The following is an 18,023-nucleotide window of genomic DNA, read 5'->3' as shown; positions in this document are numbered from 1 at the left end:
TATCATTTTTATACTTATAGTTATACTACTAGTTTACCATTCTATTTATTATTTGTTTCTATGTTACTTTCTCAAAAGTTAGCTTTAGCTAGGTGAAAAAGAAAACTGTCTGCCTCAACCATTTGCCTGAATCACTTTATTTAAAATCTTGAATATGGGTGGAAAATGATTTGGCTAAAAATAAACATTTTGAACCATTACTCATTTTGGCCACAAGAGGCTCAAGAGCAGAGTTATCCAACGTTTTTAAAGAGGACTAAATGCATTCATGTTCCATCAAAGTTTATGTTTTATTGTGTTTAAAAAGGTATTACATTGAAATTAAAAGCATGATAATCAAAGACATTTTAACATTCATGTTTTTTGTTTCCATTTTAAAATTGCATGGAAAATCTATTCAATTTAGTCATCTTTCACTTGCCAAACTAGGATTTACCACCCATTTTTATATCAGATATCAGAATATGAAGAAAACTTAAAGAGGCAGAGAAAATGATTTAATAAACCAAAAGTGAAAATTCAAAAAAACTTACTTCAATCAAAATCCACAGAAGAAACACTGGAGAAGACTCACATGAGTCCCTACCAAGTGACATGTGGTAGTGTTTTCTGAAAATAAATCTCTACTTTTTTCCACAGTAAGCTGTATTGTCTCATTCAACACCAACCGTGACAGTCTTTACAAAAAAAAACACTTCTGTATTGAAGCAGTGAGTCTTAAGGCTCATGGTTGTGTTTGCTTATAGGTCAGAGAGAGGCCTCACTGTTGAATTCAGTCTGATTCATCATACTTTATCACTTTAAAAAGGAAAATATGAAAACTAACTTCAAAGAACCTTTTTCTTTTTTTTACCTGGCAAACATTTTTACCTATTTTTTTGGGATGACATTTTACTTTTCCACCAATATGGGGTCATGAATCCTCTGATTAAATATGTTGTGCTATTTTGGATGCTTTTTCTTTCTTCTTTATATTTACTAATATTTTGACATGGTTTCCTTGCAGACAAGGTTTTCAACCTTAATGAATTAGCTGTTTTAATAAAAACTCATATCTATCTTGTGTTGGATAAAGTCAGTTTTATGTATCTTTATGGTGTTTTCACTTAAGGATTATTTTGCATTACCTTAAGAACTTAGCTGAGGTAGTTTATATTTGGAACAACATAAAAAAAACACCATCTGGTGTCACATGTGCTTTCTTGAATTGTTAACCCCCTTCTTAATGTTGACGAATAGTTGGTAAACTTGTGAGGATATATACAGTATATGGAGGATACTTCCTAAAGTTTGAAGCCACTGTATTCATCTGTAACTCTTACTTATCCGTTTATGAATGCTTTGTTTTATGTTATGTCAATGAGCTTCAATACCGTTGAAGTGACATTATATGTCCACTAGATGGTGGTGCTGGAACATAAATCTTGTACAAAGGCTCTGGTTTGTTTTACCCCTCTAAGTTCACTCAAAATGATTTTATAATGGTCATTTCTCAACTCTGCCTTTTATCTCTTTGTGTCTGCTATTAATTCTTATCATCTTTGTTCCAAATATAGTCACGAAATAGGTGTATTGTCAGCAGTCACATGAACATTTAAAGAGTTAATTTGCAAAAACAGTCAACTCACTTTTGAAAAATTAAAAAAATATGTCAAAAAACACATTTTTTCTGATACTAGCTTTTGGTATGATCAATCAACTGAGGTTGGGTGGCTTTGACTAAGTCAAAAGGACCTTACTAATCAGAGATATATTGAAAATGTAACTTTATTAGGAATCTATATAAAAAAGAATGTTCTTTGAAAATTTATAAAAACTGAGTTTTCTGTTTTTGCAAATGAACTCTTCATTTGCACAAATATCATACAGGCTACTTCTCCATGCACATGTGTACAAACACTGTCATAGCAGATCTTTTTTAATAACTTTAAAGGTAGATTGGACGAATCAGGAAGCTGATGAATCCATATGGACTAACCTTTAAGAAGGCTGAGCGTATTCCTCATTTGGTGAAACCTAATGCATTTTATTATTCATATTATCTATCTGTGTGATAACATGAAAATCACGAGTTTAACCAAAGAAAAAGACCACTGGTCGTATCACCTAATCACCATGTCCCATATCACCAGGTGAGTTCACTTAGCTTGTAATAACATAACATTTGTTTTCATGTTTCTGTTGTAACATTGTGCTATCTGTGTGTAGGCCTATTTCTCCTATTTTTGAAGTGTTTTTTTTAGTTTACCTGTTTATTTCGTTTACAATAAGTAGCTTTAGTTGTTTGTTTTTCTAAACTTTTCTTTTTATTTTGGGGATATATTTTTGATAGTCATTTGTTTAGTATTTAGATTTTTTGTATATTTAGTAATTCTTTTGTTTGTTGGGTGATTAGGAAGTACTAGATAACCTGAGGTTATTTAGGTAGGTAGGTGGCAGAAGGCCAGCATGCACCTGGGTGGGCCTATGTTTTTTTCTTCATTCTTTGTTTGCTTGCTTGCCATCCAAGAATAAACCATAAGAAAAAATGAACTTTTAGAAACCTGTGCTTAGCAATAAGTAAGTTGTGTGTGGATATTTGTAAATAAAAAAAAAAGACACCCGATACACTTTGTTCTTTTTTTAATGAAGCAGAAAATACCACTTGTTTCATACCAAAAACTGTTACAATAACATTAAAAATTTGTGCAATACTTTCACAAAAAGGGGAATGTGTGAGTTGTGTTTGAATGTCATTTGAATACTGTTCTTATTTTTGTTTGCAGTTGTATAATATAATACGTGTTGGTGATTGAGTACTGAAAATGGCTCCTAAAAACTAATAATGGTTTCATTCAAAAATTTAATTCAACTCAAAATAACTCAAAATGAAAAGCTTGTTAACACACAACTCTATACGGCAGCACTTCCTTAGAGGAAAAGTCATCTTTCTCATATGACAAGTAAGAGGTGGATGTTTATGACAAACTTTTAGAAAGAAACCTTTATCGGTCTTATTTTTAGTTCAACAGGTGCAATTGCTGATTTGAAAAAAAAAAAGTGTATGACGAAGGGAGTTTTAAAAATGCTAAAGAGAACAATGTCCCTTATCATCATCTGAACATCACTTAAAGGTGCTTTGTTTGTATCTCCGTTCTGTTTAGGGATCCTGTCAGGTTTTTATCATTCTTAGAGAAACAGTTCAACATTTGAGAAATACTCCAAATTGCTGTATTGCTTACACACCTTTAAACAGAGTGACGTTTACAATGTTTTTTAAGCCTTCCTGATGCAATTTTTTTTAAACTACAGATTTGAGAGTTTTGATGTGTTTACTGGACAAATGGGGGAACCAATGGAAACTCTTATTTTGGTTGATGGCGTGTTAAAATATGTCATTTCAACCTTTTAGAAATTGTTTTCATAGTTGTGAGGAGAAAATCTTCACATTCAAACCGGCCTTATCCTTTATCCATTTCTTTATACAACAGCATGTCCTGCATTGATTGGCGTGCGTGTTTGTGTTTATTTTCACATTTCCTTGCTACTGTGTCTTCTCAACGTTGCCACTTAGGTGCCAAGTAGATGATGAACTTCCCTGTGTCATACCCACAGGTACACAGGTTCAAGTTGAAACTAGCAAAAGAGTTGGATCTGGAGCTAGCAGCTGGTTAGCCTAGCTTTGTTTGACAACTGGAAAAAGTTAGCCAAGCTCTGTCCAAAGGTAACAAAATCCATGAGATAGACAACTGTTTAGCTTTGCAAATCTTTGAAACCCTATACTTCATTAGAAAATAGTGCAAAGACGACATATCAAATGTTGAAACTGGAAAAATAAATTGTTTTATGGAAAATATATGCTCATTTTAAATTTGATGCCAGCAACACATCTCAACAAAGTTGTGACAGGGACAACATAACACTGAAAAAGTCCTGTGATGCTAAAAGAACACCCCAACTAATCAGGCTGATATGCAACAGGCCAGTAACAAGACTGGGTATTACTCCAGAGAGGCCAACTCTCAGACGTAACGATGGGAAGAGGTTCACCACTCTAGTTAAAAAAATTCCGATTAATGTTCCTAAGCATTAAGTTGCACAGAATTTGGTGGTTTCATTGTCTACAGTTCATAATATCATTCAAAGAATCAGAGAATCATGAGAAGACTGTAAAAAAAGGGACAAGGTCCAAAACCAATACTGGATGACCATTATCTTCAGGCCCCAGACAGCACTACATTAAAAACAGACATGACTCTGTACTGGAAATCACTGCATGGGCTCAAAACCACTTCTAAAAATCCACTGTCATCCACAAATGCAGGTAAAAACTGTACCATGCAAAGAGGAAAAACTAAAGTAAACATTATCCAGAAACATCAGGGACTATTGCTGGGCCTGAGCCTTTTCAAAAGGGACTGAGGTGAAGTGGAACACTTTCCTCTGGTCTGATAAATTATAATATGACATTCCTTTTGGAAATCATGGAAGCAGCATCCTCCACTCTAAAGTAGAGGAAACACTTGGCTTGTTATCAGTTTCAAAGCCAGCATCCATTATGGTATGGGGATGGATGAGTGCCCATGGCATGGGTAGCTTAACATTAATGCTGAACAATATATACAGGTTGTGGAGCAACATCCAGACAATGCCTTTTTCAGGGAAGACTTTTCATAAGAAAATGTCAAACCACATTCAGCACATATAACAACAGCTTAGCTCTGTTATAGAAGAGCCCATGTGCTTGCAGTCATAACTTGTCACCCATTGAAAACATTTGGTGCATTGGGAAATGAACAAAATGCTCTCCACATTTCCCAAACATTTTCTGTGTTCTTAAAGGAACAGGTGATGCAACACATTGGTAAACATGCTCCTGTCCTGATTTTTTTTTTTAAGTGTTGCTAGTATTAAACTTAAAATGAGAATAAAAGAATAAAACTGTTAAGTTTCAACATTTAACATGTTGTTGTTGCACTACTTTCAATTAAATATAAGGTTAAAATGGTTGGCAAACCAACAAATGCACTTTTTATTAACATTTTACACAGCGTCCACACTTTTTTGGAATTGGGGTCGTATGATTTTAACACTAAATAGGACAAACAAGACACAAATTTTAACAAGAGAGCTTAAAAATATTGTTTGTGATTTGGACCGAGCCAGACCAGCAACCATAACCCACTATTCTCAGTCTTTCTGCTAGGCTAAGCTAAGCTGGGTGAACTAAGGGTGATGGTTGTAGCTCAACATTTTCCATTCAGACATAAAAGTGGTATCAATGTTTTCATCTGCTTCTCAGTAAGACAGTGAGTAAGCATTATCTAAACTTGTCAAACTACTCTTTCATATTCACTCTCCCCTCCTCTCTATCACAGGATGGCCAATCCTTACAGTTTTAGTTTCTGTATCGGATATTTGATTTCTCTCTGTGAAAACACACCGGGCATATAAAAATGAAGAGCCATCGTCTCTCTGTTCCTAAAAGCCTCTACGGCTTTTCTTCAACATTCAATCAAACTTTACATAACACCACAAGCTCACTGTTTTCTCCAACTGTTTTTTCTTTTAGGAAAAATAAGTAGAAAAGCGCAGTATTCAGAAAACATACCAGCATCTTATCAGCATGATTTCAAAACACTCAAACCTGAACATGTGTCAAACAATATAAAACCATCATACAATTTCACACATTCACACATTCAGACACATTTCTTATTAACAATCTCTGGTTCAGGCTATAAAGCCCAGAACAAGGATGAAGGGTATTTTGTGACCCATTATTGAAGTGTTTTCTTCTGATTGGCTGTCATCACATTTGTTCTTTTCTACACCAGAGACTGCTAAAGTGAAACACTTCCTTTAAAACTTCAGAAAACACTCAACCCTTGCCTTAGAAATCATAATAACATTAAGAACAAAGAAATATATTACAAATAAATTAAAAACATTAATATATTACATTAAACAAACATTTGTCCTCACAAGTAACCGCAAAGTTATTTGACCTTTAAGATACATTCAAAATAAGCCCCTTGTTTTATCCCAGGGGTCATGGTTCTCTTTCTTTAATCTCCAAGGTGTATTAAGGAGGATTAATTATGCAATAAAAATCAAATCCTACTCCTTCCAGAAGACAAATTATAAACGGTTAACACAAAGAAGCCCCTTGAAACCAGGATCAACTCAATTGATTTACTTATTTCATGACAGAAGGCAGCAAACATACCTAATCCGATAAAATAGACTGCTGATAAAGGAAACTATATCATGATCTCACACACCACTAGGCCATAAGCTCTGTCTTCCAAACATGCTGCAAACACATTTACTTCTGTTTGGGTGCTTTTGTTCCACATTCACCAAAGACTTTTATACTCCAGAAGTGAATACTATCCGGCATTCAAACTCTGATAGGTTGAATATCTGATAGTGATGTTAAAAAAAACTAAAGATACTTATTCTAAAGTATTGTTCATTCTTGTCAGTGCCTGGTAAAGCTTGTTCGGGGGCTTGGGGAGGAAGATAAAAAACATTTGTTTCAATAACTATCACTACTTTGTGCTGTAAACAGGCTTTTGATTATTGCTAATTTAGCCTGTTTATGTCTCTTCGTTTTTTTGCTGGTGTACCCAAATGGAATGACTTAATTCTATTAATGTGCTCAAGATCACCAACTAACAGGTACTTCTGCCCTCAGCCTGTAATATCCAGCTATCTCCACATGAGGGCGGTATTTACCACAAAAGGCAACGACAACAATATAACCAGAGGAGAAGTGAGCCTGCTGGCAGCAGATCTGACCCGTCCATGGCCGTTGTTTCTGTTCCACTTGGACCCGTTTCTTTCTCGGTTTCGGGGTGGCTTTGCTGGGTTGGAGGCAGGATTAAGAGGGGGTTTGTTGTAGGGTGGGGAGTAAGGCCCGTAACCTGGCCAATCATCATTGTACCTTTCACCATGATCTCCACCTCCTGAGCCACTGCCTTCCTCACCTGAAAGAAGGGGAAAATGCCAACCAATGGAATCAAGACTATGATTTAAAGATTACGCATTCAGTCAAATTGTCACTGTGTCTTCTTATACTACATATACAAAGACTGCCTGGCACACTCACTGTCCATGAAGTCCATGTCCTGTCCACTCTGAGCATGTCTCAGTTTATTGGTCGCCACCCTCAGCTCCATGATGAGCTGTCTGGTCCTCACATCTGGCCTGGCTATGTCCACTTCCACCTCAGGGTTGTTGATCTGGCTGACCAGCCCGTCGCCTGTCACATCCGGTAGGTACCTGAGCGTGCACACACACAGAGGTGTTCAATGACCCCAAGCACAGGTATAGAGATGCACGGATGGATAGGAGCTAAACAACTTTACACTGCTGCTTCAGATCACACCAACACAATGAAACTGTCATTTTGCAACAACCGTTTTCACTGCAAGGACTGTCTGTGCTTACACATGTGCAACTCATTCCCTGTAATTGAGTTGCAAAAAAGTAGGCCTCACTTACCTATCTAGGTCTTTAAGTGTACAAAAGCCTTTTGCATTGAAAATAATTATTGATCTACTGATGGAGGAATGTTGCACCATTTATCAAAATGCAACAATTTTGTAGACACTCTGTCTACAGATACTTCCACTTTCTTCTAGTACCGCCTTGAGGTTAAAACTTTTGTTACAGCATGAAAGATATTCATCCAATTTCTTGATAGGCCATCATTTTGACTTCATGAGTTGTCGCATAAGGACTCCAAGAGAGAGCTCTGGAGGTTTGCTATCGTATCTGGCGCTGAGACATTTGCTGCAGATCCTTTAAGTACTCTAAGTTGTGAGGTGGGGCTGCCATGGATTAGACTTGTTTGAGCAGCACATCCCACAGATGTTTGATTGGATGGAGATCTGGGGAATTTGAAGACCAAGTAAACAGAATTTGTTTTATTCCTCCAGGCTACCATCTTCCAATGCTCTGTGGTCTAGATCTGATGCTTACATGCCCATCATAGGTGCTCTCAGAAGTGCACAGGTGCCCGAATACACAACAGACTGTGATGACCTGTGTATTCGGACACCTTTTTATCAGAACTAGCATGAACTTTTCTCACCAGGCTGAGCTTCAGTAGATTGCATGTTGGATATGACCACACGGGCAAGCCTTTGCTCCCCTGGTGCATCAGTGAGACTCGGTCGCCCATGACCCAATCTTCAGTCCACCTGACTTCCATCCTAGCTACCACTTTTGTAAGCTTATGACCACTGCAGACTGAGAACATCCCAGAGGAGCTGCAGTTTTGTGATGCTCTGACCCAGTTGTCTTGCCATCATAATTTGGTCCTTGTCAGAGTCACTCACATCCGTTCTCCTCTCCATATTCCTGCTTTCAACACATTTACTCTAAGGACAAAATGTTCAGTCGCTGCCTTACACATTCCACCCCCTGACAGGTGCTAATGTAATGAGATAATCAGTGACAGTCACTTCACCTGCAAGTTGTCACATTGTTATGGCTGATCTGTGAATATTATAAGAGAAAAACAGAGAAAATGGGGAAACTGCACAGCTCAAAAACAGCAGTGATGGTGATTGGAGGAAAATAAAATAAGATGATATTCAAGAATATTAAAAACTACTTTCCTGGTCTGCTTGTAATGAACAGACAGGGTGTCAGATGGCAGACAGGCTAGTGTATCCATAATTTAATGAGGGTGTTTAAAGAGTGCTTCAGGTTTTTTTTTAAACTGCAAACTAATATAAATGACTTGCATTATTGTTTTAATATATGTTATTTGTGCCATTTCAAACCAGCATATGTGAGGCTGCAGTTCCACACACACACACACAAACACAAACACACGCACACACACACACACACACACACACACACACACACACACACACACACACACACACACACACACACACACACACAGAGATAAATGGCATTGGTCTGTTTCTGTGTGCATACAAGCAAGCAGACCCCCGCAGTGAGCATGTGGGTGACTGGTGTTAGCTAAATTAAATAAACTTGCTTCCATCTGTTGCATCCTTCCACCGCTGCGCCACCACCGCTTCTCCCTCTCTCTCACTCCTCCAACTCTATTGAACCCCCTTCCCTCAACTCCTCCTCCTCTCTGATCTTGCTCACCTCCCTCGGGTCTGCCCGTTCCAGCAGCGGTCTTCATTAGTGACGTCGGTAGCCATCTTTTCATCGTTGCAGATGGTGTGTGGGAGGGACACCCAGAAGCCACGCATAGGCCGCAGTCGCTCCTTCAGCTCTGTAACCTGTGGGGGGGCGGGAAGAAATTGGTTATGACTCAGACGTGGTATTAAAACATCCTTGTTTGGTATGGCTAGCTGGGAGAAGCATATTGACGTTGGTCAAAGCAAAGAACTGACACGACTCTGTTTCAGGGTCAGTTCTTGGACCACGTCTTTTATGATTTATAAATAGACATGAATACCTTTCCTCCTCCTCCCTCCTCTGCTCTTACTTTCATTTATTTTCTAGCACTTTTATCACTTTGTGGTCACAGGAGGATGTCTGGGCTCTGACTGTTGCTCTCTTTATTATTAGCTTCTTGTACCAAGAAGAGATTTATTTCACTGTTAGTCCACTTTTTGTCCTCTTCTCAGTTTGTCTTGATTCATGTCAAAATCAGATACAGTTTTGACATATTTGACACTCCAACTACACAAAACATGTCAACTCACATGTTGGATTTATAGGTTGTAAAAACAATGTATCAAGCCTGACGATTGAAGGCGCCATGTTGGAAATGCTGACTCAACATTACTTTCAATCAATCTAACACAGGTAGGCTCCTGGCACACAGCTACAACACACCCACCTGTGAGTCAACTCAGCTATGCCCCCTCATATTCAAATTCATGTATACCTCTTACCCTTAATATTATCTTTAACAACCTCTGCACAGTGTGTGCAAATAAATACATGAGCTACATGGCCAAACATTTGAACTGTCTGGACTGTAAAGATGTTTAATTTTGCTGTAAAAATGGGCATTGTAACATGGAACCTAAAGAGGATTTCATGGTTTTTGCAGCTGTCCTCAAGTACACTCAAGGAACTGCAGTTTGTCACACTTCCCCATTGGCTTCATTATTCAACACCAGAGCTTGCCGCTTGGTATAATTCCTCAAAATTCACTTATCAATATTTAATTTAAATGAGTAAAATTATCATCTGAGATGTGAAATGATTATATTTATATCCAAACTTTAGTTTCCCAAATGTTACAGAGAGTTTTTTCATCTTTAAATCAATGTTTTGTTTATTTGGCATGCAACTTTAATGACTTAGCTCACCCTGACTGGGCTGATCACTTTTTTTTTCTTGTCATAAAAATATTATAAATGGCAGCTGTATGCTACCTGTCCAACACCAAATGGCTGACAGACACAGTTAGCAGCTAGCTGGTGAACACTGTGGAGCATTAAGCACCTGGAGACAAATACAAAAGGACTGCAGATGAAAATAAGCATTAGCTAACTCCGATGTGACGCATAAAAGCAACACAACATACTATGTTAATACTGTACATGGTCCCTATACAAATATAATACATACAAAAAAAGACTTCCTTCAATATAATGATGTTTGAAAATAAAAGATAAGTGAACTCATGCATGTGTAAGATGAAAACATGTCAGTGGTGTGTTGAACTACTCGTGTAACTTAAAAAAAAGTGTATTAAACAAAATATTTTAAACACTCCATCAAAAACAGTTCTTCCCTACCAGCCGGTCCAGGTTGGTGCCTGCAGCAGTGGTGGGCTTCTCCTCGGGAGTGTACGTGCGGAAGGGTCTCCTGTTGCCCCCTGACTCTTTGGATGAGCGTTTGGACCTTCCTGGAGCTGGCCTAGGATTTCCACAGCCTTGAAACACCTGAAATAAAATAAAGATGACAAAGCAATATCAGTACAAACGGCTGTGTCATGTGCATCGTTTAGTTTTACCATAACCTTCAGGTTTTCACACGTGATTATTACCATCGTTGGATACTCTGCTTTCAGCTGTCATTAAGTCTCCAGGAAAAAGAGACAAATTAAGTTTGATACAGATTTAGACATTTATCTTGCCTTTACTTCATTTAGCGATGAACTGGAAGCCAGCAGGGTTCAGGGGTTTGTGGTGCCTACTGCCTACAATGAATCACAACATCCTGTAAGGTCTCTGATCTGAGTCCAGTTAGAGTCTTTTGTTGCATGTCATTGCCAATCTCTCTCTCTTTCTCTCTCTCTCTCTCTCTCTCACATCACTCTTCCACAGTCAAAAATCTCAGACCAAAATATAAAATCACTCTCAACTCCAAAAAAAACAAAGTTTTAAAATATATACTTCAAGTCATTGCTCTTTTTAAAGTCCAGATTTGTGATAAAGCTCCATCAAAAACTCAAAAATGACCCAGACATTTTGTTTTTTGGTTAAGCTTAGTGTTAGTTTGCAAACACAACACAAGCGAGAGCTGGATTTCTCACTGAAGTGCTAGCAGGTAAAGCCAGAGTTCATGCCTGTAAAAGTTGTAAAATAGCTGAAACTTTTAAAGTCACAGTGTTGACAAAGCTCTTCACAACTCCATCACACCATCACACTCTGTTGGTGAAATTCAACAAACAGTCAAAGCTTTAAAAGGACAGAACGGCCTGTTCCTGACAGCACTGCTACCACAAACCTTTTCAGTTTCCAATAAGATGTGGGTGTCTCTGATGGATTAGCTGCTGGGACAAATGCCACGTTTTAATCATACTGTCTTGTTCTCTGTGTGGAAATCCAAGCATTCATCTTTCTTTTTTACTTCACCTCCCATTAAGACATTTGGAGCTTTGATAAAGGAAATTAGCAAGATAAAGGCTTTGACACGTGAGGGATTTCCTTGGCAGATATTAAAAGTACACCCTGATATATTTGAGAGACAGACAGACAGACAGTTAAATCCAAGATAAGGAAATTTTAAAAAACGTCCTTGCCTTGGTGGAGATGCTGACGCTGTTTTCCTGCATGTGCATGATGGCCTCTGACACTTTCACAGATATGGAGTCGGCTGCAAGCTCCATGTTGAATGGCCCCTCCAGCTTTTCTGACACCTGGTAAAGAGCGTCTGATAGTGGAGGAGATACAGAGAAAGAAGATAGCAGGGTGGTAAATTTTCCCATGATTGCACTCAGCCAAGTTCTCATCATCTGATAGTACCTAAAAAAAATCAGATGAACATCAAGACCCTGCTTTTTGTGTGGAAGATCCCTCTGAGGCATCTCTCTAAGCCATTCAGGTTACAACATCAGGAAGAAAGCCAACATCATATAAAGAGGAGTGAGATATAGGGAGGAGAATGGTGGTGGGAGAAAAGGCGACATGGGGGTAAAAAGGGGTTCAGGTGGAGCACACATGGGTTGAACGATGAAAGGTAGGAGGAAGCACTGCACATGAAAAGGAAGAAAGAAAGAAAAAGACGCATGGGTTTGATGAAAGGAGGAAGGAAACATAGGAAGGCAGATCAATTGTGAAGGAGCAGAGCGGCATGAATGATTAATGGAGGAGGAATTCATTAGGGGAAAAGGAAGTGAAGTAAATGAGATACAGAGAGCAATAAAAGGAAGTCTACTTTTAGGTCTGCTTCATAATGGTGATTAAAATGTGTAACACTTTAACATGTATTTTAGCCATAACAATTTGAACTTTTGATTTGTTTGGACAAAGTGGTACAACTAATCTATTCAGTGATGTTGACTGAGTGGCTACAATCAGCACTGAATAATGAGACTAGTGCCAAAGTGCAAAATGCTTCAGTTCCTTGATTATCAACTAGAAGCTGGCTCCACAAGCCAAGGAAACTGCTCGTTTTTACAGGACAAGTACAAATGTTTACAGTCTGGTACAGGACACAGTTTTCCTATATTGAAATAATGAGCAGGAGTTGGATTTTTCATAATGCATCCAAATTGATTCTATTTACCGGTAGGTAAAGAATTAGACATAAATTTGCAAATTAAGTAGTGGCCAAGTTGACAGACAGGTGAGCGAGTTGTAGAGGTTTGCTTTGGAGGCCAAAGTCCTGCCTCAGCTCCACCTCTTTACCCGTTTCTAGATTTATCAAAAGTAGGTTGAAATAGCATTTCCAATATGGTGACCATCATCGTCAGGCTTCTATTTTCTTATAACAGTGAGATGTATCACTCACTGTAAAAATCAATATAATAAAGTAATATAAACTAAAACAAATAAATAATATATTATATCTTTAGCTGAAAATACCTTAGCCCTAAAACTAATAAAATTGATCCATATAAACAAGCGTACAAGCACACACTGTTCATGCTGCTCTCACCCACCAATAAAATTGTCCCATTCGGTGTCCAGGTCTGCCTGATTGGCTAAGCAGCCCTTCATCACGTTCAGGCACAGTGAGCGGCAGGGCCGCAGGGAGGGCAACCCTCGACACAAAGGGCAGTACCACTGACGCATTAACCCGCGTACGCACTCTGAATCTGCGTTCAACTGGAAAAAAAAGAAATGGGTCAAAAAAACTGAGTCTAAACTTAATTTACTTTGTAGCTGAACAAGGGAACTCAGCATTAAAGCAGCTGTAAGATATTAGCCAACTCTGAGGATTTAATGAACTTTATATGTTTGTTTTATTTATCTACTTTTAATGTATTAACAAATATAGGCAAATAAGCTAATAAATCAAATAAAAAGAATACATTATTTTATTTGTACAACAGAATGGGTGCTACTTTTAACAGATTTATGCTTGAGAGATTATAATTATTCCATTAAAATCTTATCAGTTCATTTAAACAGCAGAGCAAACACCAGGACAAAGAGCACCTCACCTTTGTTGCTTTGTTAACAATATCCCGACCAGCCGCCAGAGCCTGGGAGAGAGATCTGGCTGCAATGAAAGCCCTCGACACCTGAATTCAGAGGGAAAGAGACACCATAGAAGCAACATGTTGTTTAAAATCAGTAACTGAAAGGACAGTTCTGCTGAATCAAAGAGTTTTGTTATCATCATGTTAATGTATTTTTAGCCAGCTGCGTACTTGTACGCGCAGTTTGCGGGGCACATCCCCAAACGGCTGCAGCTGCTCGGCATGTTTGCTGACACACTCCAGGTAGTCCTCGCTGAACTGATACTGTGGGTTAACCAGAGAGAAGACCCGCTCCACCAGCCTGGACCAGAAGTCTGAGAGAACCTCAGACAGACTTACACTGCCCCCTGTGGACACAAGAAGAACTGTGAGAGACTGTCTGTGTACTACATAATGGAGAGCATTTGAGACCTGGGAAAACAGTGTTCCTGTAAGGACATTTTAAAGAATATATATTTTGGATTATCATCATCCTTTGTAAAGAAAATAGAATTTGGATATTCCCCTCAAAATGTGTTAATTCTATGAAAAGATTTCAAAGAGACAAGAGAGTTACCAATTCTACATATTTTATTTATATTTGTGATAAAATAAAGTAAATACATGGCCACACATTTTTTAATCTGGCGTCACAAAAAGCCAAGATCAGCCAGACTCTGCAACAAAATGTTTTGCTCCTTTAATTTAAATATATCATGTTTCTTTCCTCATTTTCTTCTTCTTCAAAAAGGTGTTGTACTGCTTGTAAATCTCCTCTCATAGACACGCCCAAAACACGCAACTTCCCAACCTGTAGTCTACCATAGAGCCTGAAAATGAGCCATATATGCAGTTTGGCAGATAGAGTCAGCCTGACTAAGCAGCGACAGCCTGGGGATAGACACGCCAGAGAGCGGCTGTCGTGCCAAAACTGAGCGATGAGGAACAGAAATAGAAACAGTCAGCTGTGGGATTCCAAATCTCTCTTCTTTTTTTTTCCTGCAGTTGTCCCCAGCATTTCAATTCTTCTCCAAAGACAATTCTTCCTCTTGTCTGCTGTCCAGAGCAGCTGTGGATTTACCACAACAGGGGGCTGATAAAACTACACTAAACGGTCCCCTGAAATATGGCATTATCACAGCTCTTTAACAGACTACAGCCAAACAGATGTAGTCTTCATGATGGTGATAGAGGCTTTTGTTTCCTCTGTCTGTCTATGTAATCTTCTCCTTCAATGTTTCATCATGTTGACTGAACAGTATGAAACATGAATGAGGAGTGGACAGCCCTGTCAAATTCAACCCAACTGAAAAATCATCAGACCATTTGGAGACATGAAAGCGAAGTGAGGCGGGTTACACAAACCAGAGTAATATCTGCGCAGCTCCACAAACAGCTCCTGGAAGACATGTGCATTCTGGGTAAAGAGGCGGCCGTAGGTCTTGGTAAACATCTGGTTCATGGACTTCTCCGACAAGTCGATGAGCTCTCTGAAGAACTCTGCAAAGAGACGGCACAAGCAGAGAACAGATATTAATCTTCCACCCACCTTCGTTTTCTGCTCTAATATCTTGGCTGGTTTTCTACCTATGTGGGCGCTCAGTCGGCCCCCCCTCCCCTCCAAGATTAACAGCTCATGGGGACAGTTACATCAGATCCTGCATGCTGGTAAATGAGTGTAACGTGTACTCTATTTAGGTCTTCAGGATTCATATACAGTCTCCCACTCCTTCGACGTGTTTCAGTGATTCATCACGTACATTATATAAAAAGATGAGGAGGGAAAAAAAAGGTGATAGCAGTCCACAGCAGGTGGAAGGAGAAAGTGTAAAATCTATGCTGTGGCCGCTGCAAACCTGCAGCTTTATGTGCAAAATTTGAGACGGCGTGGGCTGAATTCTCTGAAATACAGTCAGTAAAGAAGTCTGGGTGAGTTTCTGACATGGACAGCTTATTTTAGAGGATTGTTCAACCCTTCTCACACAGAGTGGACTTATTTGGGCATTTTTAGAAATGGCCAAATCGTAGCAATGGTGACATCATAATGATGTCAACAGGGGGACCTCAGCTGGGTTGGTGAGTAGAAATGTACAACAGAAAGTCTATGATACAATGAGGAAAACCTGAGGTGTGAACTCACTTTCTCACATAGTTTGATATTGCATTGAGAATATGAATTGTGATAAATGAGCAAATATTAAGGAAGCCAGAAAAGCCTAAACTAACATTATCTTTCTGCTTTTTATCATTGTTTTAGCAGTGCTAATGGCTGTTTTATTATCTCTTCTTCTTCATCATCATGAGGGATGTTATTTTTCACCACAAAGTCCTCGTCAATCCCTTATCCTTTTTTCTTCTACCCTTCGTTTAGGCATCGGGCTCGCCAACCACCTACAAATTTGCAGAAATTCGAGGCTAGTCTACATCTAGCTCTGGCTTTAAATCATTGTCCATATATTCAGGGCTTCATCTTAATAGTTTAATGTTCAAACACTGGCTGTGTGTGTTCATTACAGATTTTTTGTAATTTCTTACAATTCCGGTAATAATTTGAGGGATAACATATGATTTATTGTGCAGCCCTTGAGTGGAGTATGAGGATGTGCATTTACCACCCAGAAATAATCGAATCAAAAACATTAACAAGCTGCATTGTGGGAGATGTAGGATCAAAAGTTTTTGAAGGCCGAGGCGCTGTTGGTCTAGCAGCCTAATCATGCGCCCCATATACAGAGGCTTTAGTCCTCGTCACAGAGGTCTCTGGCTTGACTCCTTGTCTCGACCATTTGCTACATGCCTGCAACCCTCTATCTACTCCCCACATTTCTGTGTGTCTTCAGCTGTCCTATCAATAAAGACCAAAATGCCCAAAATTATAACTTAAAAAAAAAAAAGATTCTGAAGTAACTAAGAACTTCTATTTTAGAGGATTTTTACCCCCTACTGTGTCAACTGAGGCCAGTAGTTTAGCCTTTATCGTCCCTTTCCTGTGAATCCAATAACCTTAAATGAGTGCAATATTCAGGGAGTAGCTCTTTAACTTCAGCAGTTCTTGTGAGTTGATTAAAAATAAATTAGAACCACGCAAGGAGTTCTGCAATATGAACGCATCCCTGTGCTCTTAGCTGCCAACGTTAATTTTGTGGCTCAGATATCGGACCATCAGAGAGGAACTGTGCAGGCGGAGATGCTAAATAAGTTTTTAATCAGCTGCCACTCAAAACCAGCAGATAGGCAGGGTGGGACCAGGAGAAGCAGAGTGAAATTTGTGTTCCTTCAGATGTACTCTTTCTGGTTTCAAGAAGAAGGATACTTTCTAAAACTATTATAAACTTTACAGTGTTTCCAGTAAACGTGACTGATAACTGTTCACGCTTCAGAGTCAGACTCTTACCATCAAACCTGCGGTGTCTTTGGGTAAAGGTCGTCAGGAGAAACTGGCTGTTCTCTTCCACTGCTTTGATGAAGTCCCTCTCGCTCTGGAGAGCCAGTGTCTCCTCCATCTGACTGGAGCAGCATGTGTAGTCCTGAGGGCAGAGCCGCAGGTGCTCACCTGGAATTTGAGAGGTGGAAACAGGCAGACAAAGAGAGGTTAGAAACTGTTACATGTGTACAGAAATGTATGAGAGAGATTAAACAAATCAGGTAATATGACATACAAGGGGGTGCTATTGTATCAAATATCTGGATATCCGCATGGTTGTTGTACTAGATATTAGCACAGCTGATATTTATCATAACAGCACGGCCTTAAGGGTGATATTGCTTTAATACAAGTGCAAAGTAGTGAACACCTGATTATTATTTGTTATTAATTTAATCATTAAATTAACCAGTAAACAGTTGAAAAACTTAATGCAAACTGCACTGTTGCCATGCTATTGCAATATTTTTCTGCAATTTTGCAACGTTATGTACATCTACATGTCACTGTTGAGTATCTATTTGTGTATTTTGTACATTTATATGTTTGTTTGATTAATTCAGACTGAGACTGTCTGCTGCAACATTAAAGAACTGTATTCAAAATCCATACAGCAAAGTAATACTATAAGTAAGAAGTCTCTGTGCCATTATACTCCATATCTGTTTTAATGGAATGCCTAATAACCAATCAGATTACTTGGTTGGAACAAGCTCTTGTATAACTGGGTTTTATCTTTATGTATAATTTAGG

General features: G+C 38.7%; 1 protein-coding gene across 4 annotated transcripts in view; it reads right to left on the bottom strand.

The window, feature by feature from the left end:
- Positions 1-2,607: 2,607 nt before the first annotated feature.
- Positions 2,608-18,023, bottom strand: part of gpc2 (glypican 2) — a 21,330-nt gene continuing 5,914 nt past the window's right edge. For all 4 annotated transcript variants that reach the window (XM_034689344.1, XM_034689347.1, XM_034689345.1 and 1 more), the window contains 10 exons: positions 17,241-17,399; positions 15,212-15,346; positions 14,039-14,214; positions 13,829-13,909; positions 13,325-13,490; positions 11,963-12,093; positions 10,734-10,880; positions 9,121-9,257; positions 7,094-7,266; positions 2,608-6,971 (listed from right to left, as the gene is read on the bottom strand). In XM_034689344.1, the coding sequence (XP_034545235.1) occupies positions 6,694-6,971; positions 7,094-7,266; positions 9,121-9,257; positions 10,734-10,880; positions 11,963-12,093; positions 13,325-13,490; positions 13,829-13,909; positions 14,039-14,214; positions 15,212-15,346; positions 17,241-17,399 (1,583 nt within the window). In that variant the 3' untranslated portion in view covers positions 2,608-6,693. The remainder of the gene's footprint in view (positions 6,972-7,093; positions 7,267-9,120; positions 9,258-10,733; positions 10,881-11,962; positions 12,094-13,324; positions 13,491-13,828; positions 13,910-14,038; positions 14,215-15,211; positions 15,347-17,240; positions 17,400-18,023) is intronic.

Source organism: Notolabrus celidotus, chromosome 8, assembly GCF_009762535.1.
Source record: "Notolabrus celidotus isolate fNotCel1 chromosome 8, fNotCel1.pri, whole genome shotgun sequence".
Taxonomy (NCBI): Eukaryota; Metazoa; Chordata; class Actinopteri; order Labriformes; family Labridae; genus Notolabrus; species Notolabrus celidotus.
The sequence above is the reverse complement of the archived record's forward strand: the minus strand, read 5'-3'. Positions and strand labels throughout refer to the sequence as shown.